This window comes from Diaphorina citri, unplaced genomic scaffold (assembly GCF_000475195.1).
Source record: "Diaphorina citri unplaced genomic scaffold, Diaci psyllid genome assembly version 1.1 scaffold279, whole genome shotgun sequence".
Lineage (NCBI taxonomy): Eukaryota > Metazoa > Arthropoda > Insecta > Hemiptera > Psyllidae > Diaphorina > Diaphorina citri.
This window is the reverse complement of record NW_007377715.1, coordinates 20,073-46,516: the sequence shown is the minus strand read 5'-3', so window position 1 is coordinate 46,516 and position 26,444 is coordinate 20,073. Positions and strand designations below refer to the sequence as shown.

The 26,444-nt window shown below is 37.5% G+C and overlaps 1 protein-coding gene across 1 annotated transcript in view; it reads right to left on the bottom strand.

Moving 5' to 3' along the window:
- The window catches only part of LOC103506984 (protein spire-like), a gene marked incomplete at its 5' end in the record, with an annotated part of 70,521 nt that extends 44,642 nt beyond the window's left edge, over positions 1 to 25,879 (bottom strand). Inside the window, 4 exons of the mRNA XM_008471413.2 lie at positions 12,653 to 12,785; positions 14,456 to 14,698; positions 25,186 to 25,389; positions 25,767 to 25,879. Coding sequence (XP_008469635.1) covers positions 12,653 to 12,785; positions 14,456 to 14,698; positions 25,186 to 25,389; positions 25,767 to 25,879 — 693 coding nt within the window. The remainder of the gene's footprint in view (positions 1 to 12,652; positions 12,786 to 14,455; positions 14,699 to 25,185; positions 25,390 to 25,766) is intronic.
- Between the last annotated feature and the right edge of the window lie 565 nt (positions 25,880 to 26,444).

Genomic DNA, 26,444 nt, shown 5'->3' with positions numbered 1-26,444 from the left:
TCAGCTTTTCAGTTTCCACGCTAGAATGCGTCACTCGTTTGTTTTTTTCCTCCGTTCCAATTCCTAGTTTCCACTGCCCTATTTTCCAATTTCACGTTTCACGTTTATCTAGTTTTCGCTGAAAGCCTCTTCAAGATAGAAGTGATTAAGATTGAGATACGTATGCCAGTTATTTCTAAAGGAAAAAATAAATATATTTTGATAGAATTGTATTTTTTATTTGGACATGAAATGGATATAATATGTATTTTGATAGTGATTTTTTTTTATCATAAAAGGGGTTAATATTTAATAGCCCCTTCCCCAGAAAAATACCAACTGGTTGTATGTAAAAACTACAGAACAAGAAACAGGAAGAGCAAAATTGAATACCCACTTGCAAGACCTTTCATAGCATTACAAGAATTGTATGATCGCCTGGAATTTGACTCTGTGTATGCTATGTGCTATGCAAGAAACAGAATGTGATGCTGAAGCACATCGTCATGGAACTACACAAGTACCCAATGCCAATGGTTAATATGGACTGAAAAGAAGCAATATAAACAAGAAAGCAAATCTTGAAGACATTGAAAAGGGGGAAAATGGATATAAAAACACACCTCGAGGGGGAAAACACACTTACATGCAAATGGGAATAAAATACACTCTATCATGGAAAACAACTTAGAACATCTCATGGAAGAGGTGGCCATAAACAAAGTAAGGAGCACAAGGAAGATAATAAAACGTGACGTGTGTAGAGAATGAAGGAAATATGAGGAGATAAAGAATCTGAAAATGAATATGTTTTATGCATCAAGATATCCAAAACGGAACCAACTGGAAGAGAGAGGGAGAGAGAGACACGAAAGAAGATAAAAATAGACTTTGCAGAATGTAATACGGGTGCAAGATGGGAAGAGAAGGATAAGGATATAAGTTAGTACCTATATGATATTAGAAAGGATAGACATAATATAATGTAGAAAAAAGATATTAAAAACGTCAAAGTTGAAGGGAGAAATATGACGATAAATGAAGACATTACATAGTGATAGACTAGGTAAGAGAGGAGATAGAGGGAGAAGCATATAGACTAGACGCTGACTAATGATATTAAAGAAGGGAGAGACATGGAATATAATATGTAGAAAGAAGATAAAATAGAAGAAAGGAATGTGAATGAAGATATCCCAAAGTCTAAAAAGGAAATAGGAGTATGGGAAGGGAGAGAGATACGAGTATAACAAATTGTTTTTCCACATATCTAATACAGTAGGATCATTCAAACTGTAATACATCCCATTCCAATTTTTGTGCTGTATGGGTAATATTATTATTATTACTTACTTACTCACTCACATGCAAATGGGAATAAAATACACTCCATCATGGAAAACAACTTAGAGGTGGCCATAAACAAAGTAAGGAGAACAAGGAAGATAATAAAACGTGACGTGTGTAGAGAATGAAGGAAATATGAGGAGATAAAGAATTTGAAAACAAATATGTTTTATGCATCAAGATATCCAAAACGGAACCAACTGGAAGGGAGAGGGAGAGAGAGACACGAAGGAAGATAAAAATAGACTATGCAGAATGTAATACGGGTAAAAGAAGGGGGAGAAGGATAAGCATATAGATTATAGGTTAGTAAAGGATATTAGAAAAGATAGACATGGAACGAAGAAAGAAGATATTATTAAAAACGTCAAAGCAGAAGAGAAATACAATATGCGACACCGCAGAAGGTCTTTACGAGTTTTAAAGTGCACTGGTAAATGAATCGTCCGTAGGTACATAGGTACATATTGTGGATTTATGGAGCAGTAGATACCTGTTTGTGTTTATGTACATTGTAATCACATGTTGCAAAATTGTAACACATGACACACATCTTGTTGGGAGTCTCCGATGTCACTTGTTTAATTTTCGCAGCAAGGATAACAGGTGGATTAAAAACCATATGAGCTTGGACACGGATATTCGCCCATACTTATCTCTTACCTTGGCCCCACCCAGAACAATAGAGTTAAACCAGGAGGTTTCCGTTAATCAGTAACAAGTACAGTTTGGTGTTACATGGTATTGCGCAAGTGGCTGAGCTTCTGATTACATACCTACAAATCGTGTTATCAATGGAGAATTCGTGATGGAAATGTATGTTTGACGTCTTTTATTACGAGAATTTATAACTTTTCATACCTACTTCTTTTATTTATTCAGCTAATCCTGATCAAAAGGAATAAAATAGAATGTTCTTTGTTTATCATGCCCAAATAGGACTAAAAATTCCCCAAATGAACAAAATTTTCTGCCAATTTGGCTGAGCCTAGAGAGTTGCTATAAAATAAGTATGCTCATGTATTCTATTTTATCAGTTCGCACCTAGGACTAGTAAGTCCCATTACAGTATTTTTAGTCTATTTAACTCTCACTACATGGAGCTTTATTAGTCGTCTATTGATATTTCACTACATGTTTAAGTCCCATGGACAGCTGTATCATTAAGAGGTGTAGAAGGGGTAGCTCTCTGTATCAATTTTAATGGGGAAAGTTATAGGGGTAGTTTTCCCTAAAGCTCAATTAGTTTCACTTGTAATGAGTTATTCCTAGCTTTATCATTAGATGTGTAGGTTCTGGTTAATTTTTCAACTGTTGTATTTTAATGTTTGATCCTATGCAGGCCTGTGGTGCAGGCTGCAGGACTGTGCAGGCCTGTGGTGCACGACTGTGCAGTCTACGCGTCTGTGATAACTGATAACCCTATCTGGTGGGCCTTGCAAATTTGGTTTTTGGTCAAAGGTCATTAACCCCCGGGGCCAAAACGAACATTTTGGTAACTTTGACCACAATTGCGGTTAGCCAGACCCGACTTATTTGGAGCAGTTTGCTTTGGCTCCCATTCGGTTCTCAGTAACCGAGTTACCATTTTTTTTTCCTCTATGTATGTTTGAACTCGGCGATTATTTCGGAATAATTGGCATTGATATCTCATTAGGTATCGCGATTGCCACATCTATCTATCACGAGCAATTACTATACATAGACGTATGTTAATTGGAGACATACATTGGTAATATGTAGGATTGTGCAGATCGATTAGCATTGAGTTTTGAATTACAATTGCCAACCTGATTACGAAGCGAGTTTTTACGGTAAACCTTGGAGTGATGGTGAATATATTGGTGGGAAAAAGTGAGAATGCAATTTATAAGGGGTACAAAGATGAATTTCTCGTATTGGAAATTTAGAACAATTTTTTAAGAAGTTTTTTGATAGACAGAACTGTAACTGCCAAGGTCTAGCCAGGATTCTATCGAGAGGGCTCAAGAGTCCAATAGAAGTTTGTGCAATAAGAAAGGAGCAAAAACAAGACTTCAGTAGTTCAGGTATTGGAGGCCCGGGCCCCCTTGTCTCCCCTAAATACGCCCCTACCATATGAACAAACAGTCCATATTTCCCTCTTACGGAGCTCATGTTTCCTTTCTAAGCATCTAGGTCACGTGTGATAAACCACTTTTCTTTTCTTTCGTACGCAAATCATCAAACTAAGCAGCTACATAGTTTCCAAGTTGCACACTAAATGCAGATGCTGAACAACTTATCTTTTTGGTTGAGCAACTTCAGACTCAAGGAGCAGGACCAGAATTATATCTTTTACTGGGTGACCACGGACTTGAAGAACTGGCAGCAGACAAAGACGCATTCAGAGTTGCAAATAACATCAGTTTTGGTCACCAACAACCCAAAGTTCACTTTGAAGCCTCTCCAGCCTTCCATGAATGAATTTCAAATTCTGACACTTATAATCTTGGGAAACTCGTTGTGAACCTTTCCAAGAGCCGGAGTGAACTCGGATAGAAAAAGGTCAACGGTAGTGAATTCGTTAACTCCCAGGTTCGAGACCATTGTTTGCCGTCAAACAGAAATGACAAAAGTTCATAAGTATCTCCGCCGTCAATCAAGACGTTACAGTGTCTTCTGCTGGACCACCCTAGTAGTCATCAGAGCGTACCCAAATTCTAATCTGAATGGGTCCACAGCACATGATGAGCCAGGCAGGAATTTGCATAACGAAGTGGCTCTATGGCTATTAGACAAGCTACATTCTAGGTGCTTTATTGAACATGATAATTGACAGCTGACTGGTCGTCATAAACACACTTCCATGTGAGGGGAGGTAGTGACCTTGAATGAACCGCGCTGAGGTTAGCGGTTAGATGTTAAATAAAATGCACTTTTTATCGAAGGTTTTATGAGAACGATTAACCAGAACATAAAAAAAAAAAACAGTTGAAATCGTAAAATTGTATGAGCGCCTAGTAATACGTGAGGTATGCAATGTGCAAGGCTACAAACGGGATAGGTACTATGGTTTTTAACTACATATGGAAACTTTCATACATAAACATAGACAAATAAATATCAAATTTAATTACATATATCCTGAAACACCATATTAAATTTAATCAAATAATGTGATTGAAAATTTTTCCCACATTTCAAAAATTTTTGCATTCCCTTTGGGCTCGATTGGGCCTATATGGCGACACCGCAGAAGGTCTTTACGAGTTTTAAAGTGCACTGGTAAATGAATCGTCCGTAGGTACATAGGTACATATTGTGGATTTATGGAGCAGTAGATACCTGTTTGTGTTTATGTACATTGTAATCACATGTTGCAAAATTGTAACACATGACACACATCTTGTTGGGAGTCTCCGATGTCACTTGTTTAATTTTCGCAGCAAGGATAACAGGTGGATTAAAAACCATATGAGCTTGGACACGGATATTCGCCCATACTTATCTCTTACCTTGGCCCCACCCAGAACAATAGAGTTAAACCAGGAGGTTTCCGTTAATCAGTAACAAGTACAGTTTGGTGTTACATGGTATTGCGCAAGTGGCTGAGCTTCTGATTACATACCTACAAATCGTGTTATCAATGGAGAATTCGTGATGGAAATGTATGTTTGACGTCTTTTATTACGAGAATTTATAACTTTTCATACCTACTTCTTTTATTTATTCAGCTAATCCTGATCAAAAGGAATAAAATAGAATGTTCTTTGTTTATCATGCCCAAATAGGACTGAAAATTCCCCAAATGAACAAAATTTTCTGCCAATTTGGCTGAGCCTAGAGAGGTGCTATAAAATAAGTATGCTCATGTATTCTCTGTTATCAGTTCGCACCTAGGACTAGTAAGTCACATTACAGTATTTTTAGTCTATTTATCTCTCACTACATGGAGCTACGGGGTTAAAATCTCTCTCTATCTATTTTAATGGGGAAAGTTATAGGGGTAGTTTTCCCTAAAGCTCAATTAGTTTCACGAGTAATGAGTTTTTCTTCTAGGTCATTATTTTCCACTGTTGCATTTCAATCTTTGATCCTGTGCAGGCCTGTTGTGCAGTCAACGAGTCTCCGACAACCGGAACGTGTGGTGGTCTGGTGGTTCATGGAAATTTGATTTTTGGCCAAAGCTCAAAGGTCGTTGACCCCCGGGGTCAAAACATGAACATTTTGGTAACTTTGACCACAATTGCGGTTAGTCAGACAAAAACTTATTGGGAGCAGTTTGCTTTGGCTCCCATTCGGTTCTCAGTAACCGAGATACCATTTTTTTCTCTATATATGTTTGAACTCGGCGATTATTTCGGAAAAATTGGCATTGATATCTCATTAGGTATCGCGATTGCCACATCTATCTATCACGAGCAACTACTACATAGACGTATGTTAATTGGAGTACATACATTGGTAATATGTAGGATTGTGCTGATCGATTAGCATTGAGTTTTGAATTACAATTGGTAACCTGATTACGGAGCGGGTTTTACGGTAAACCTTGTTGTAGTGATAGTGAATATATTGGTGAAAAAAAGTGAGAATAAACTAGGGATATAGTTTGTACTGGACGTTTTGGGTCCCCACACCAGTCTTCAGCAGATTGTCACAATTATCAAGTCCAGAAAACCACGAATGTATTACAAGTTGACTGTAAATGTTTGCAAATCACAACATATAAATATAAGGATTACTACCTACTCATATTAGAAATTTAGAAAGAGAATCGTTCTAAATTTCCCCCTACATTAAGATTATATTGGGGAATATATGGGCTTTTTGAGGGGAGGTCTAATATAATCAATTGATCACATTTTCTCTAACATAGTTTTCTCCAAAAAATTAGCATCAGATGAACAAACAGTCCATATTTCCCTCTTACGGAGCTCATGTTTCCTTTCCAAGCATCTAGGTCACGTGTGATAAACCACTTTTCTTTCGTACGCAAATCATCAAACTAAGCAGCTACATAGTGTCCAAGTTGCACACTAAATGCAGATGCCGAACAACTTATCTTTTTGGTTGAGCAACTTCAGACTCAATGAGCAGGACCAGAATTATTATATCTTTTACTGGGTGACCACGGACTTGAAAGAACTGGCAGCAGACAAAGACGCATTCAGAGTTGCAAATAACATCAGTTTTGGTCACCAACAACGCAAAGCTTCCGTTGAATTGAAGCCCTTATAGCCTTTAATGAATGAATTTCAAAGTACTTTTATTTTAATCTTGGGAAACTCGTTGTGAACCTTTCCAAGAGCCGGAGTGAACTCGTGTAGAAAAAGGTCAACGGGAGTGAATTCGTTACCTTCCGGGTTCGAGACCCTTGTTGGCCGTCATGCAGAAATGACATGAATATCTCCGCTGTCAATCACGATCACGACATTACAGTGTCTTCTGCATATCTCCGCTGTCAATCACGACGTTACAGTGTCTTCTGCTGGACCACCCTAGTAGTCATCAGAGCGTACCCAAATTCTAATCTGAATGGGTCCACAGCACATGATGAGCTAGGCAGGAATTTGCATAACGAGGTGGCTTTATGGCTATTAGACAAGCTAGATTCTAGGTGCTTTATTGGACATGATAATTGACAGCTGACTGGCTCAGTATGTTCAGACATAGCAAAGAGTTATCAACAGATTAGCGCGCCAGAATACACTCAACAGGTATAAGAACGAAAAAAAAGCTGTTTCGATTTCTTTTTTGGTATAGTGTTAAAAGTCTGATTATTCGCTAATTTTGACCTATATGTTGGACCTGGTGCCAACAACTAAGACCTTGTCTATGAGGAATAGACAAAAAGACAAATTACATATAACGAAAGTACACCCAACTTTGCCTTATATTGTTTCTGCAAAAACACTAGCCCGACGAACATTGCCTTATTTGTTACTAGTCAGTGACGTATCCTCCAAGGAAGGTGGGAACGTACCGGTTCCCTTACTCCCTACAGGGGCTTTTCCATCCCCCCTACTTACCACTTACCGAAAACATTAAGGCCGGGGTCACAAACGCTTTTCAAGTAACTCTCGAATTAAGAAATCTTAATTGGTTGATTTTTGAAATTTTCAATTTTTTTTTTAGCCAATTAGATTGCTTAGTCCGAGATTTTTACTTTCTATTATTTCATTTATTTATATTAAAACTTAAACGGAGTTTCAACTCATTTTGTGTCCCGGTGTTAAGTGATTATTCAACCTGGATTCCAAGAACAGCAGCATCAACAACAGATCACCATTAATGTGGGTTTATCAGCTTTTAATATGGGTTTATTTTATTCTTTATAGCTTCCCCTCTTGAAAAACTCACCCCACACCACTGCTACAAAGTAGATCTAAGAATGGATTACACACCACAATAGCAAAGATCTTGTGATCTCTGCAACAGGAGGGAAATATGTAATTAAAGCTTTGTTTGTTTCTGACAGGAATGTCAAAAATAATGGAAATATCATGTTACATTTCAGACGTTCTGTTACACCCTCTCTGATCATATTCATCATGTAAGGACGTAGCGTTGGATAATTATAATACAAAGCATACTGCTATGCCAATCTGTTTCTTTTTCATTGTTGAACAAGCGAAAGAAGTTGTTGTACTTTTAATGTAAATAAGTCAATACTTCAAAAATAGATATCTTTGTTTTAACAAATCACTTCTTTAAAGCCATTTTAAGACAAAAGACATTTTAGACTAAATTTCGTAAGCACAGGCCGTGGCCATATGTAATTTATGCTACGGTGGACATTGGTGCCCTATAATAAAAATTCCGACCGTTTTTACTTTGGTGCTAAATTTGAAGTTCATTATTACACCTGATCTGCTGAAGATTTTTTTCCAAGTTTCTATGAAGTAATTTGGATTGAATCGAGGTTAAATCGTTACCAAATGGGCACAGAGCAGTAAGCCACCTAATTCGACAGAGCTATTAAATCTAATAAGCACTTTAAAGACTACACTGGGATCGTTTAAGGAGTATTAGTCCGTGTTTGTAGTCCGCTTACTGCTAGAATAGATTAACTTCTTCAAATGACTACAGAGGACCACATTTAGCTTCCCGCTCATTTGTGGCGAGAGAAGGTGCAATGTGTTCAAAATAGACCACACTTTTTGTTTTACGACAGTTTTATTATGACCTCCTAGAGATACTCAACTAGTGATTTTTGATTTTTTATAGTAAACTCCGCTCATTTTATAGTAAACTTATGATCAATTTATAGTCATGTTCATCTAGGAGACTGATTTTATAGTCACCTAATAATGCTGTCTCCACGGTGACAGTATGGTAAATCTTATGATCAATTTATAGTCATGTTCATCTAGGAGACTGATTTTATAGTCGCCTAATAATGCTGTCTCCACGGTGACAGTATGGTAAAATATTTTTATTCGTTTTTGGTGGCACTGTTTTGAGGAATTTGCTGCTGTTGCATCATCATAAAAGGTCTCCTGAAGAGTTGGAAGATTCCTAACATCTTCATTGAGAAGTTCTCTTGGATTTTTTTTTTTTTTTTTATCTACAGGATTTTTATTTGTTCCTTATCTGCTGACAGTTTCATTTGAATATTTAATTTCACCAGTGGACGATGTGGTTTTATGTTTTATATATTGAAAGGTTTTATTTTTGTTGTTTATTTATTTACTTGTTGATTTCATTGAAATATTTAGATTCGCTGATTGATGGAAGGATTATTCAATTCAATTTCATAATCACTTATTCTACTGAGTCAATTTGCTTCCAGAATGGCATTTGTTTTTAAAAGCTCTAGATTATCTAGAACTACCAGAACAATATTCAGAGAGACCCAACGTTACAGTGTCTTCTGCTGGACCACCCTAGTAGTCATCAGAGCGTACCCAAATTCTAATCTGAATGGGTCCACAGCACATGATGAGCTAGGCAGGAATTTGCATAACGAGGTGGCTTTATGGCTATTAGACAAGCTAGATTCTAGGTGCTTTATTGGACATGATAATTGACAGCTGACTGGCTCAGTATGTTCAGACATAGCAAAGAGTTATCAACAGATTAGCGCGCCAGAATACACTCAACAGGTATAAGAACGAAAAAAAAGCTGTTTCGATTTCTTTTTTGGTATAGTGTTAAAAGTCTGATTATTCGCTAATTTTGACCTATATGTTGGACCTGGTGCCAACAACTAAGACCTTGTCTATGAGGAATAGACAAAAAGACAAATTACATATAACGAAAGTACACCCAACTTTGCCTTATATTGTTTCTGCAAAAACACTAGCCCGACGAACATTGCCTTATTTGTTACTAGTCAGTGACGTATCCTCCAAGGAAGGTGGGAACGTACCGGTTCCCTTACTCCCTACAGGGGCTTTTCCATCCCCCCTACTTACCACTTACCGAAAACATTAAGGCCGGGGTCACAAACGCTTTTCAAGTAACTCTCGAATTAAGAAATCTTAATTGGTTGATTTTTGAAATTTTCAATTTTTTTTTTAGCCAATTAGATTGCTTAGTCCGAGATTTTTACTTTCTATTATTTCATTTATTTATATTAAAACTTAAACGGAGTTTCAACTCATTTTGTGTCCCGGTGTTAAGTGATTATTCAACCTGGATTCCAAGAACAGCAGCATCAACAACAGATCACCATTAATGTGGGTTTATCAGCTTTTAATATGGGTTTATTTTATTCTTTATAGCTTCCCCTCTTGAAAAACTCACCCCACACCACTGCTACAAAGTAGATCTAAGAATGGATTACACACGACAATAGCAAAAATCTTGCGATCTCTGCAACAGGAGGGAAATATGTAATTAAAGCTTTGTTTGTTTCTGACAGGAATGTCAAAAATAATGGAAATATCATGTTACATTTCAGACGTTCTGTTACACCCTCTCTGATCATATTCATCATGTAAGGACGTAGCGTTGGATAATTATAATACAAAGCATACTGCTATGCCAATCTGTTTCTTTTTCATTGTTGAACAAGCGAAAGAAGTTGTTGTACTTTTAATGTAAATAAGTCAATACTTCAAAAATAGATATCTTTGTTTTAACAAATCACTTCTTTAAAGCCATTTTAAGACAAAAGACATTTTAGACTAAATTTCGTAAGCACAGGCCGTGGCCATATGTAATTTATGCTACGGTGGACATTGGTGCCCTATAATAAAAATTCCGACCGTTTTTACTTTGGTGCTAAATTTGAAGTTCATTATTACACCTGATCTGCTGAAGATTTTTTTCCAAGTTTCTATGAAGTAATTTGGATTGAATCGAGGTTAAATCGTTACCAAATGGGCACAGAGCAGTAAGCCACCTAATTCGACAGAGCTATTAAATCTAATAAGCACTTTAAAGACTACACTGGGATCGTTTAAGGAGTATTAGTCCGTGTTTGTAGTCCGCTTACTGCTAGAATAGATTAACTTCTTCAAATGACTACAGAGGACCACATTTAGCTTCCCGCTCATTTGTGGCGAGAGAAGGTGCAATGTGTTCAAAATAGACCACACTTTTTGTTTTACGACAGTTTTATTATGACCTCCTAGAGATACTCAACTAGTGATTTTTGATTTTTTATAGTAAACTCCGCTCATTTTATAGTAAACTTATGATCACCCACACACAAAAAGCCCAAATTGAGGCTTAGGTGTAGGGGCTGGCCAGCCCCAAAGGACGGGTTGAGCTTCTACGAATCTACGAAGCAGAGCAGTACGAAATCTTCAAATGAATTGACTGTTAACTGTCGACTGAAGGCAGAAAATTTCCTTTTGATACAAATTTACCTCGAATAATAAGGGAAATTTTTCTTCGAGATCACTGACAAGACTGCTAACTACCAAGCTCTTATCGTCCCGAAAGCGAATAGAGAAGATAAGAGAAAGCCAGCCGTTCCAAGAACGAATCTTGTCTGTTTGAGCTAGTATAATGGCAAGTCCGTTTTGGGCGGGAATCGAACCCGCGACTTGTTAAAAAAAAGTTACTTAAGAAAGATTGGGAGAGTAGAAGCAGGGCTTCAAAAGACAAGACATGATGGTCTGGTCAGCTGGTCTGAAAGTTACCCTGTGTTCACTCTACCTTTGGCTAACTCCGATTGGTAAGGCCTGGACTTGTTACATAAAGATTACAAACAATATCCTTTAAACAAATCATGCAATAAAAATCTCCGGACTTGGAAACAATAGCAGCAGACTCCGAGGTACTTAGCCCTAGCCTAGCGGGGGGTGACAATCAACAATTAAAACTGGAAACAAGACGACAACAGATTTTATGGACTTTGTTTTGTTAGAAGAGATAAACAGATATGTACAATAATAGTACAATTATTTTACATAGAGCAGCGGTTTCAAAACTTTCTAAGGCACTTACCCCTTTCAAGTCGGATTTTGCCAATATTTCCCTTCAAAAGGAAGAGAAACGAGGTATATTTAATGTCAATTTGAAGGTAAATAAAATATTTAAATGATAACTTTTATGATCTGCCTTTGGATTCTGGGGTTGGTGAGTTGATTGGAATTTTTGGGTTGGGGATCAATTTACATACTTCGAATTTTAGACACCCAATTTCCGTATTTAGATTTAGACAGTAATTGAAGAATATGAATTTAGTTACATAGTTACATTCTATCCCAATACATCCTTAATCAATAGAAAACATCTTGTGCAACATACATATTAACATCAGCAAAACAAAAGTAAATGTATTGCTGACACTTCGGGTGTTCTGTTGATACTACATCACTTACACCAGAGCTTGTTAGATCACAGCACCACAACTAACAAATTATTGCACCAGGTTTTTGTTGTCACGCTTCATTTGAATATTTAATTTCACCAGTGGACGATGTGGTTTTATGTTTTATATATTGAAAGGTTTTATTTTTGTTGTTTATTTATTTATTTACTTGTTTATTTCATTGAAATATTTAGATTCGCTGATTGATGGAAGGATTATTCAATTCAATTTCATAATCACTTATTCCTATTCTACTGAGCCAATTTGCTTCCAGAACTGCATTTGTTTTTAAAAGCTCTAGATTATCTAGAACTGCCAGAACAATATTCAGAGAGACCCACAAATATTCCATTCCAGTCGGGGTGTCCCACATTCTTTAAACACCAGTCCCAAATCCTTGTTACGTAAAAATCGAATTTGGACATGGAAGAAGAAAAATGTTTTTAATTTACATACATTTTCCATTTTCAAACTCTAGAGTAGTCTAGACTCTAGAGTACAGTAATGCTTTTAATAAATTTCACCACCAAATTCGGTAGTATAAAATTTTAATCAAAAGCTTGTCCAATCCCATCACCAAGGAACACAACTTACCTTTGCGTGCCGTTCGGTCGGGCCGGGACTCCCTATGCCTCAGTCTATGGTTCGATCCCTTCTTGATGTCTTCTAGGAGCCTCTCGCGAGGCGTGGATTCGTACTGTCTAGGTGGAAGCTTTCTATCTGAGGCCTGAAATGGAAAACAAAGTTTGATGAACGAATGAAGATGAAATTTTGAAACCATACTTTTTTAAAGGCTTTAGTGGCAGGATTCTCACTTGGTGAGCTCTTCCACTCAAGCGGTACTCTTCTTTTCTTGGTATTAACGACGATTGTCCGGGTTAAATGGCAGGGAATGCCTCTGTCAGAAGCTTCGCCTCGGTGTCAATTTCACATTTCTCTCTCTCTTCTAATTCAACTGTTTTGAGTTATCTGTGGGGTAATTTTTGGAACTTTTAATTAGAATTAGACCGAGGTTAATTTTTAATTACCTCCGAAACAAATTTGACGAGTGTACTGGTAGGTACAGCAGACATATCTTAGGCGTGTGATTTTCATGAGAGTATGAACATAATGGATGTTCGAACTATATGAACAAAATTATTATGATTTGGAACTTGTGCCATTATTACTACCCGAAATTTCGTGATTTCAATCCTTGAAGCACAAAGCTTCTTCTAACAAAACAATAAGGTAACTCCAGCAAAACCTTTTAATAGGTAGAGAAAAGAAAATGACAGTTCCCTAGAGATAAAAGTTAATACTAATAGATAGGTACTAGTGCTGCTCGAAAAGCACTTAAGAGTACCTTTACCCGAGAATCAGGCTACTATAAATACTGTGATAAGGTTCTAAACCTTGGCTGGGATTGAACCCGCACTGCGCCGTCCAAATCGCCATTCGAGCGACTTGACCACTACAAGAGTCTAGTGATTACCTTCTCGAGATATAATCTTTCTTAGTACTTCTAGTAAGAATACCCGATATGCAAAACGCCAACTCTCACTCACCTCTCAAAGAGGAACCACCAAAAGGACTCTCGCAACAATAATGAAATTCGGCAAGTGAAATGGAATTAAAAAATAATAAAACTTGTCTGATATCTTCATAGTAATTGTAAATCTCGGATACCACATTATTATGTATGGCGGGGTGTAACACATATCTAGGTGTAACAGGTAACAGGTGTATCATTGTATCACTGGGTTATTTAGGTGTAAGTCAGATGTAGATACGTAAGAGAAATTTTGATTGTTTCTTGTTGCTCCAAAGCTCTGTCTCTGTATTTACAAAAAGTCCAATTCACAATATGTACGTATGTTCGTATGTACAATACATACTGGAGGGGAAAAAAAACTAGATTACTAGAGTTATAAGTATGTACCTACGTAGTTTGTGCACTTAGATATGGTTACAATTGAATTAGTGTTGTATGCTTTTTAATTTGCCGAAATTTGGTCGGGCAAATGTAAATCCGTACACAGAATGTTCGTGTACAAGTACACTACTCGTATACAAACATAATACATATGTTGTGTGATACGAAAAGTTGGATGGTTTTTGTCAAGTAAAAGTATGACCTATTGACTTGGAAGATTTTATACAGATTGGTGCATTCTAAAAAGTAATTTCATTATTCTCAGATATACTTTTTTTTTAAATTTAAACAGGTCTTGATGATCATTTTTCCATAAAATGTAATGTTATTACCAATCAAATATATAAGACCTTGTTTACTTAGACTGCGAGAGCAAAGGGACTTTTCAGTCCTATGCTGGTAGTATAAACAAGGTATATTCTATTCTACTTTGAAAAATGTCATTTGTAGCCTTCTGAGAAACTAATGTATAAAATACTTACCTTTCTCAGGGGCGGTCTGGATCGGATAAATTCTAGTATAATGGCATGGGCGTCCTTCTTGACTCGCGGCGGTATGCTGCCATCCACAGTGACCTGTTTCAATTTATATCGCCTCGACCTGATATCGTCCATGAGGATCTCGTAAGGTGTCATTTGGTATTCGATGGGATTTCGGGTGTGGCAGACTTTTTTGAGTTGGACCCCTCGCCTCAGCTCGCGCAGAACTTGGATCCATAGCCGAACCTGTGGGACATGGGAGAGAAGGGTTTTGGTTAGAATCATATCATGGGAGAGAAAAATTTGGTCAGACGAATGGCACATCTCGGTTAAGGGTTGATTGGAACACACCACATACTGTTTTTGGAACAGCTTAAGTTAGTCGATGGATGATTGCGAAATAAAGGGAAAAAAATCTGGTGTGAACATCACACGACTTTCTCTTACATTTGAGGAACACATATTTGAAAATAAAAGGGAAATTTGTTGACCAGCAACACACTAGGGTGATGGTATCTTGCCATGTTTAATAAACTCATCCTCAACAGTAGTTACCAGAGTGAAGGAACCGAGCTCACTCTATTCTATTTGGTAAACTGATACAAAACCATCATTTTAGGGAATAAAAGAAAGTAAAAATTAAAATGGGCAAGCTTTGAAAAGACAACAAATTTGGCAATAAAACCAGCTGAAATTTTGCTAAACCAATAGACTCGTCATTTATGGATAGATAATTATGAGCTTTGTTTGGATGTCCATATTGAGCTTTAGGATTACTATCGTTGTATTCCTTGTTATACCTATGTTTGGGTACATGTACTTTATGTACAATGTTCATGTTTTTACTACAGATGGTCTTGACGACGAAAAAACTATGGAGATATCATTTTTTATTAATTCTTTTTATGTAAGTTTTGAACAAGTACTGGGTATCCAAAGATTCCGAAACCACACTGAGAAATCTACGGACGGGTGTTACCAAGCAGAGCAGTCCTGATTACCGGGCATTGTGGACTAAGGAAACATCTACAAACAATGGGCCTATACCAGGGTCAAGTTGCATGTAGGTTATGCGGGGAGTGCGAGGAGACAGCCACTCATGTCATCTTCGAATGTAACTCCCTAACAATATGGAGACTTACTGTAGGGTTAGCCAACCCTCAGCAAGATATCCATAGACACAACCTAACTAAAAAGCTCCTGAAGATCGTTCGGATCTTCGAGCTTAGCTAGGAAACAGCTTAACCCCACACACAAAAAGCCCAAATTGAGGCTTAGGTGTAGGGGCTGGCCAGCCCCAAAGGACGGGTTGAGCTTCTACGAATCTACGAAGCAGAGCAGTACGAAATCTTCAAATGAATTGACTGTTAACTGTCGACTGAAGGCAGAAAATTTCCTTTTGATACAAATTTACCTCGAATAATAAGGGAAATTTTTCTTCGAGATCACTGACAAGACTGCTAACTACCAAGCTCTTATCGTCCCGAAAGCGAATAGAGAAGATAAGAGAAAGCCAGCCGTTCCAAGAACGAATCTTGTCTGTTTGAGCTAGTATAATGGCAAGTCCGTTTTGGGCGGGAATCGAACCCGCGACTTGTTAAAAAAAAGTTACTTAAGAAAGATTGGGAGAGTAGAAGCAGGGCTTCAAAAGACAAGACATGATGGTCTGGTCAGCTGGTCTGAAAGTTACCCTGTGTTCACTCTACCTTTGGCTAACTCCGATTGGTAAGGCCTGGACTTGTTACATAAAGATTACAAACAATATCCTTTAAACAAATCATGCAATAAAAATCTCCGGACTTGGAAACAATAGCAGCAGACTCCGAGGTACTTAGCCCTAGCCTAGCGGGGGGTGACAATCAACAATTAAAACTGGAAACAAGACGACAACAGATTTTATGGACTTTGTTTTGTTAGAAGAGATAAACAGATATGTACAATAATAGTACAATTATTTTACATAGAGCAGCGGTTTCAAAACTTTCTAAGGCACTTACCCCTTTCAAGTCGGATTTTGCCAATATTTCCCTTCAAAAGGAAGAGAAACGAGGTATATTTAATGTCAATTTGAAGGTAAATAAAATATTTAAATGATAACTTTTATGATCTGCCTTTGGATTCTGGGGTTGGTGAGTTGATTGGAATTTTTGGGTTGGGGATCAATTTACATACTTCGAATTTTAGACACCCAATTTCCGTATTTAGATTTAGACAGTAATTGAAGAATATGAATTTAGTTACATAGTTACATTCTATCCCAATACATCCTTAATCAATAGAAAACATCTTGTGCAACATACATATTAACATCAGCAAAACAAAAGTAAATGTATTGCTGACACTTCGGGTGTTCTGTTGATACTACATCACTTACACCAGAGCTTGTTAGATCACAGCACCACAACTAACAAATTATTGCACCAGGTTTTTGTTGTCACGCCTTCATAACTAAATATATGGGTGGGTTGGATTTTGCCACCTGGGACACCGGGCTATTATTCTTATTAGTGCTGAAATATTGCGATAGAAACTCTCTAGAACACCTCTAGAATCCAATAGATATCCGTACAGGACTTCCACACTTCCTGCTCGAAAAATTGTAATACCCCCGAGCACTTTAGGTGATAATATAAAATGCGAAATGCCACTGCCTTTTGTAGTTAAAAACTGTAAACCCTATCCTAATTGAATACTTGGACAGCAGTTAGCAGAAAAGGACCATACTTTTCTCTGTTCAGTAGCTCCTTTCTACTAACGTCAAGGAAGGCATTCCCTGTACACAACTACACACACTATCTTCTCCTTTTACTGAGTCTTTTTCCCACTCTATAGAGGGGTCGACAACTCAAGTGGGGTCGACAACTCAAGTGCGGTCGACAACTCAAGTGGGGTCGACCTGTACACTCACTATACTCTAGGAGGACTAGGAAAATATCTAGTAATTACTACTCTTTTTATAAAAATTTCTGAAAGTTGGGTTTTGATGGTTGGTTTCTTTCTGTCTATTTAACGTTTGATCGAGTGACCAGTCACCTCCGTAAACTAGTGATCTACACACTGCCTTTGGCAGAGTACAAGACAACACATTCATCAAGTAGTCATGGGACTCATGGGAGTAACCAATTAATTAGACGTATTGCAGAAAGTGTTGTAGAAAATGCCGATGTATCCTACACAATCGAAGAACGTGTTAAATCTCAATGAGCAACATGATTGAATTCATTAAAGTTCATTAGGTACTAAGTACTTTCATATTTTTCTTGTTAAAAATAGGTAAACTGTAAAGATAAAAAGAAATTAATTACTTTGAAACTCCAATTTATTTATGTTCATGGGAGTTCTACCTAGAACTTAGAAATAACGAACTTAGGAGTTCGTATAAAAACTATTGGATTCTATGGAAACTATGGAAAAGGCATATGGAAACTAAGCATTGTACAATATTAAACCCATAAAATAAACTAGACCTTGTTTAGACTGCTGGGGTAAAGGGACTTTTTAGTCTCATTCGAGCAGGATAAACAAGGTATATTCTATTCTATTCTATTCTATTCTATTCTATTCTATAATTATTAGATTGTTTTTGTTATTTGTTAAAAGACACTCATTATAAAGAGGAGGACTAGTTTGGCCCACAAGGCCACCTTCAGCACAGTTCACCACCTTATTAAGGTAAAAACTTTGGAAATTTAGTGATCCCATTATGTAATTTGGTCCTTGGAAAAACAAAAAAAAAAAAAAAAAAAAAAAAAAAAAAAAAAAAAATCACAGCTAAACTTGGAGTGTAAGGATTCAATGTTTCAAAGTAAAACGATTGTAAATACGATTTATCTCACATCTTTTGTTCAGTTGTTTTAGTTGTAAGATTTCTTCTTCTTTTTCCTTTTTTCGCAAAATAAAGATAACTTCAAAGTGCAGAAAACGAGACCAAACATTCAAGACCCCAATCCTCACGACCTGAGCAAAACCTGTAACTGAACACAGCTCACAGCTCGTGCCAAAGATTGATCTGAACCAAATCTCATGTTAAGTACCTACTCTGAGGAGTCATGATTTTTTTTTTTTTTTGGGTCCGTACTCCGTTTTTGTAATGCTCTTATGCAAGAAAAAAAGACCATTAATAATACAAAACCAAAACATTGTGAGAGATATGACTAACTGCACACGAAGTGTTTTGCTTAGTCAAACAGAACTAAAGACTCTCTTACACCTGTTTGAGGTAATGCAATAGGTGTTTACTGTTCATGCAGTTGTGCCATTTTTTCTCCTTTCTTTAGATGCCCTTTGAAAAACGGTGTGTGTGAAATTTACTTCAAAGGGGAAGCTATAGCTATTCACTTTTTCGGCAAGTTAATTTAACTATAAATAAATTTACTGTAAATACAATAAAAGGCATATTATGACAAAGTCAAAGTAGTTAAACGAAAGTGTAATAAGTTTTAGGACGATTTTGCATGTTGTTTCGGAATTCGGACCTAATTAAGTATGAAAGAATTCGATAATTCACTTAAAACTAGTGGAAAAACAACACGTTCCAAAGTCATGCAAATGACATGCTAAAGCAAAATGCAGTTATGTTATTTCATCAGCAAAATGTAACGCACCACAAAGTCGTTATAACACAGGAATGCATCACAAAGCATTCCCTACACTACGCTGTCATCACAAAGTTGTTTTAAATACTTTTTGTCGAACTTTATAATGAACTAATTACAAGTTTCTGCACAAATTTGGCATTCCCCTTTTCCTTCATTAATAATTCCCTAATGTCCTAGTCTTTCTGGCATTTCCATTTTCCCTCGATTAATTCCTTCATCAGCTTTGCATTCATTAGGACACAGGAATATAACTTGCAAATAGGTTTCCTGTTCCTATCCTAGATTAATTTTTCGCTCCTAAGGATGAAGTTATGAACATCGAAAAGAAATTATGAGTGGGAAGAGCGAACATTATTGGGTTAATGTTGAATTTAAGCTCCAGAGAGAATTCCAAATTGAATTACGGTTATGAAAGTATGTTCAAAAAGGATTTAATTAAATTTAATTGGGGGTTATCCAACAGATTATTAGATTTTTATAGGAAGGATAGAGTGAGCTTAAATGGATTTAAAATTGCTGACATTTTATGAACTGGAAAACTCCCCAAAATGGGCGCTTCTAGGAGTAAAATAATAAACCAACAAACATATTAAAAACAATCAACAAAATCGTTAAATTGGTGGAAATTGTCAGCTTCGTTCAAATTAGTGGGGATATCAAAATGACAAAAGTTAAGCACTAGCCCAGCATGTAGGTAAGTATTATTAGTGGAGACGCCAAAATCAGAAATTTCAAAGCAATCAAAACATTCAAGTATTATTCAATGTAAAGTATACAGGTTCGAATCCATGCCTGGACAAAACACAAAAACCAAATTAAGAGGAAAAGTAAAATGTATTATTCAACGTACTTGTAGCGCTTTCCATAACCTCTGATTGGACTGCGTGAAAACAGAGAAGACAGTTTAATTTAATTACGGAGGTTGCTCTAGCTCATCTGCCGGTAATTAAGCTACGGTGAGTTAATTAATTGAATTAGGAAATCAGAGCTTGAAAAACACTCTCAAGAAGTGATGTCTTGCTTGAACAAGCTGGGCCCGTCCCTCCGGGAATTTTCAGCACGTAGTTTATTCGATCGTGAATTTTTTTTAGCCCGTAGTTTATTCGATCGTGGGGTAAGAAAATCAGTACCTATGCACCTACCTAATTTGTTTAATATTCAGTTTATTATTATTGGTTTGATTTTTGATTTTTACTGTCATGTACTGATTTAAAATTAAGACTAGAGCCCGTTCTTCCTTTATTCCTTTTAAGTCACTCATCCATTTATTGGCCTTGCTCGGCGTAGCTTAACATAGGTGTCGCTAAAATCGGTCTTAAAATAACGACTGAAGTGTTATCTAAAACTTTCTCGCTTTGAGTTCATAGGTCGTCGCGACGAATTTCAGAGGCATCAGAGCTCATTTGTGTGAGAAAATGTGAAAAAAATCCCCCAAAAACCAGTTGTTTTTGTTTTTCGGATAACATTGTACACCACCATTTTCGTGATCCTGGTAAAAAGACCTTTAATTTGATATATAGGTCGACCAGGTTTGGATAAGTCCTTCTATGGGGACAGACAGACTGACAGACGACACCGAAGCGAATAGAATAGCCCGTCCCTTATACCTTTTTTTTTTATTACTATCGTAATAATAAAGGAAGGACGGGCTAAAAACGAAACTCTTTTATTCCTTGACCATGATATACTCGGAGTATGTTCTATGTTGTACGATAGTAATACTATTACCTTTATAACAGTGGATACCTACCTACCCACCCATCTTTTTTCAGGAAACTTTTAGAAGAATAGGTTTACTTTAGAGATGTCAAAATGGCCCGATATAGGTACCTTACACAACATTAGTAATGTCATTACTAATAATGGAATTCCGGATTTTCTGATTTTTCATCATCATTACTTGGAAATAATGACATTACTAATGATTGTGTAAGGATACTTTCATAGCTGGATAGACCTCAATCCTTCCTTTTTCATCAATTTCTACGAAAAGAACTCAAAACTCAATATTATTTCTTTCTCTCCATTTCTTCTTCTTCTTCTTCCTCCTCCATGAACTTGCTCTCGTCATCACACAAAATCATCATCTCTTTTGTGTGAACTCCCTCTATTTCTGAACTCCTAATAACTTCTGTACAACTGGTGTGAACTTCTCCTTCTGTTCTTTTATCAGTCTCCCGTACAGTCCAGGTGTAAAAAGTCACGTTTTAATTGGCTACCACCGACAGGGCCGTATTTAGGAAGGTCCATCTGGGCTTGCGTTCCTCCAGGCTGCCCGGAACCAGCAGTTTTGTGCCAGACAGCAAAATGAAATACGACTACATATGCACCTAGAAAAGTCGTATTTTTCTTTCGAAATTTCCTCTCTTTTGGCGTGGTAGCGTCTGTACTAAACCATAGGAAATCCAAGATGGTGCCATCGGTATCGTATCAGTTTCCGAAGGGAAAAGACATTTTTTTTATAAGAGGTTTGACAGAGGGAAACTGTAACAAAGCCTGCCGTTCCGAGAACGAACATTATCCCATCAGGATAAAATCCGCCCCGGGCGGGAATCGAACCCGCAGCCTAGCGCTTACAAGGCAGACGCACTACCAACTAAGCTAACTAGGCTGGCTGAAAAGACATTCAATTAGTACCTTGATGGAGGACTCAGTAACTTTGTCAAGTTCCACATTTCAACAAATTAGTGTTTAAAAAATATTGAGGGGGAAGAGCCTATTGTTTGAGTTAGCACCGCAGCCCGGTTCGTCTGTCACGCTCCTTAGAGCTTTCCCCTAGTTTAGGACAAAAGTTAAGCACTAGCCCAGCATGTAGGTAAGTATTATTAGTGGAGACGCCAAAATCAGAAATTTCAAAGCAATCAAAACATTCCCGTATTATTCAATGTAAAGTATACAGGTTCGAATCCATGCCTGGGCAAAACACAAAAACCAAATTAAGAGGAAAAGTAAAATGTATTATTCAACGTACTTGCAGCGCTTTCCATAACCTCTGATTGGACTGCGTGAAAACAGAGAAGACAGTTTAATTTAATTACGGAGGTTGCTATACCTCATCTGCCGGTAATTAAGCTACGATTGAATTAGGAAATCAGAGCTTGAAAAACACTCTCAAGAAGTGATGTCTTGCTTGAAGCTTGAACAAGCTGGGCCCGTCCCTCAATTTCTTCTTCTTCTTCCTTCGTGAACTTGCTCTCGTCATCACACAATCACCATCTCTTTTGTGTGAACTCCCTCTATTTCTGAACTCCTAATAACTTCTGTACAACTGGTGTGAACTTCTCCTTCTGTTCTTTTATCAGTCTCCCGTACAGTCCAGGTGTAAAAAGTCACGTTTTAATTGGCTACCACAGACAGGGCCGTATTTAGAAGGGTCCATTGGGGCTTGCGTTCCTCCAGGCTGCCCGGAACCAGCAGTTTTGTGCCAGACAGCAAAATGAAATACGACTACATATGCACCTAGAAAAGTCGTATTTTCCTTTCGAAATTTCCCCTCTTTCGGCGTGGTAGCGTCTGTACTAAACCATAGGAAATCCAAGATGGTGCCATCGGTATCGTATCAGTTTCCGAAGGGAAAAGACATTTTTTTTATATATATAAGAGGTTTGATAGAGCATTTTAATTTGATTACATTGACCACTTCTCTATTTTTTTTTTTTTTTTTTTTTTTTAAGAGGTTTGACAGAGGGAACTGTAACTCTAGGGTCTTATCGTCCCGAAATCGGAGAGAGAAGGAAGACAGGATAGGAGAAAGCCAGCCGTTCCGAGAACGAACATTATCCCATCAGGATAAAATCCGCCCCGGGCGGGAATCGAACCTGCGGCCTAGCGCTTATAAGGCAGACGCACTACCAACTAAGCTAACTAGGCTGGCTGAAAAGACATTCAATTAGTACCTTGATGGAGGACTCAGTAACTTTGTCAAGTTCCACATTTCAACAAATTAGTGTTTAAAAAATGTTGAAAGGGCCTAGTGTTTGAGTTAGCACCGCAGCCGGGTACGTCTGTTACGCTTCTTAGAGCTTTCCCCTAGTTTAGAAAAAAAAAGCTGTGAACGGCCCTAGGTTACCACCGAGGCAATAAAAGGTAACAATCACGGATGAAGTACAAGTTCACATGTACCTATCGGTAAAAGCGTATTGACCCGGCCTATTATTAAGTACAGGAAGGTCTCCTGAGTAATAACAGAGAGGAGCATTTCAATAGGCAATAATCATGCGTTGCGGTACAGGGTGGATCCGAAGTAACTATTTATTCACTGAACTGTGAATCCAAAGAAACTAGAAAGTAGGTACTTAACATTGGGATTTTGAAAGCGGAAAGGACCAATCTTAGATCCCTGAGGCACCAAAAAATAAGCAACAAATTTCCTTAGTGTACTCGAATTTTCCTTTTGCAATTTCCAGGTGGTAATGGTGGGAAATGGTACAATGCCAGGCAATGTGTCATTTCCTTATTTTCCACTAGTAAAATTACGAAAGGAAAGTACGTCTGGTCTTGAACATTTTTGTCGAATGCCATCGAAAGCTTAAATCGGACCACCCGTCCGAGACTTGTCGCATAAGAACGGACAGAAATAAATTGAAAAAATCATCGAGCTCAATCTTTTTAGAACTCACTTGATTCGTTTAACATCTCTCAGAAATCAAAATCCTCCATTTTGTAACACTGAAAATCTGTATACAATATACAGGATTGGTTTATTCGATTTATAAACACCCGGTACATGGGAGTTTAATTTATCGAATGGTGAGTACCAATAACCCACCAGCCACCAGTAACTTACTGCCTATACTAGCACCGAATACTACAATAGTACATTGTAGGAAGTATATAGTCACATACACGCATAGTGTTCACACGTGTCGATTTGATATATGTATGCTATTCATCGATGCATTTCAACTGATTGGACCCACAATAAATATGTACATATGAACGTAGACGTGTAGATTTTTACTTTATTATTTTTCCACCGAAAAGAAGATAGGTAGAACAAGGGAAAAGTAATATAGGAGCTGCCAAGTACCAAAAGACGGTAGCACAACTGCCATAAAAAAGTACATAAATTTAACAAAAGAATAGGGTTCAGCAACGAATAATACATTAAATTTCAGTATTTTTTTAAAAATTGGGCATTTATAATCTTTTCTCATTGTTCATTATTCACATTATTAGATAATATGTAGGTACATGTCAAAAGACAAACTCGACTTGACCTTTTCATAACCCAAAACCACCGCAAGATCCATTCCCATCACCATTAGAACAAATGCCTCACATCACATGTACCATCTTCAACATTCACTCCTATATCTTTTTTGACGTTATAACTTGTCTAGAGATTTCCCCCTATATCTTTTTTGAGGTTATAACTTGTTATATCTCAACTATATCTTTATAATATCCGGACAAGATATTTACTGCATGTGTTTACTGATCATTAGATCCGATTCCCATCACATCCCATTAGGACAAATGCCTCAGATGTACCATCTTCAACATTCACACCTATATCTTTTTTGACGTTATAACTTGTCTAGTGATATCTCAACTATAATATCCGGACAAGATATTTACTATATGTGTTTACCGATCATTAGATCCGCTTGATTGCTCACTTGAACGATTCTGAAGTCAAGTCCGTGGGAAAATCGAATCATGCGTTCAGTTCAGGTTCTGGACTTGTGGTTTTTGCGTTACAGGTTAAACCTCAGTGTACTTAGGGACTTTCAGTGCTATGCTGGTAGTATAAACAAGGTACATATCTTCTATTCTATTCTACTTAGTGGCATGGGATCATGAAGGAGCTTATAGGGTATAGGGGTTAGGTACCGTTTTGATGGTCAAGGATGATATAGTTTTCTTACTTTCAGGACAGAAGTGCGAAGGACGGTTGTACGACAGAAAAACTACAAAAATATAGGCATACCATCATAAGATAGAGGAGATACATAGGATGGGCACAAGTTCAAGTTCAATAATAATTTACTTTTACTACAAAAAGAAAACTTTGCGCAAGTCAGAATGAACCAAACCGTTTATCGTAAGGAACGTTTGATCGGAATCTAAGCAAAGGAAGGGATACTGATTTTGAATTCCGGCCTCAATGGCAAGCATAAAGGTGACACTCACCCAATCGGAATTCTTGAGCTGGTCGAGATCATAGGAAGAGGCAAGGGCGAGGGTGTTGCCCCGCAACTCTGTGGTGCCCTGCGCCTGCACCACATCTAGGAACATGGATAATTCTAGGGCCTCGGTCACCAGGGCCCTACACACGGCCCTGTATTGACTATCAGCCTCCGCGGCCGTCTTCACACCCAGGTGACTGGCACATTTCTGAAAATGGAGAGAAAAATTCATAGTTAATTGATTGGATAATTTCGAAAAATACTTGGCCATTAGCCAGTCTAGAGCTAGCTTGGAGGGTAACGCATCTGCCTTGTAACCACTCTGTCGCGGATTTGATTCCCACCCGCGGCAGTTTTTATCCCAAACAGATAAGGTTCGTTCTCGTAACGGCTGGCTTTCTCCTATCCTGTCTTCGTTCTCTCTTCGCTTTCGGGACGATAAGACCTTGGCAGTTTCCACACATAGTCGACTGGCCGTCGATCGACATCGACTGAACCGTCCACACTGCCTCGATAACATAGTTTCTCCTCGTCGATCGATTACATTTGGCCAAGTATAAACTTTTTTATGGTAACTTTACTTACTTCTAGGATTTGTACAAAGGTCAGGGTTAGGGACTGGGCGTCATCATCACATTCACACGCATCTCCCGCGTCTTTCTCTATTCCCTCGTCATCCGTCTCCGGCTGAGGTTTTTCTGAAACAGAAATTAAGAAAAAAGATTAGAAATAGAAAATAAAAGAGGAGAGAGAAAATGGAGTTGAGATTTTGAAAAACGGAAGAGAAAATCGAATAAGTGAGAAAAGATAAATAAAATAAGGAGAGTAAAAAATTAAAAAGGCTATTGTATGAAAAATTGCTAAACCCCGGCATAAATCTTCGGGCGTTTGACCGTCGATCGGTCGCGTTGTCGCGGTATTTTAAAGCAAAGGATAAAATATTAGGAATTTCGGTCTCGGGAGGAATTCGGCAGAATTATGAAACCAGAAAATGCACAAGAACGTAAAGTGTTCAGTGAAAATTTCAGAAATTTCAAGGTATTCGAGAGTTCAATATTACAAGAGGGGACGAGAAATGAAAATAGAAAATCTACATGTAGATAATGTGTATAATAATAGAACGACCAACAATAACCTAATAGCATCAAAAGCCACTATAAATAATTATCAGAGGAGAGCTGGCTCCGTTTCAGCAACAAAAGGCAAAATTTCGCCATGGGAAATGTAATATAAATGGTAATAAAAACGGTGGCCACACGGAAA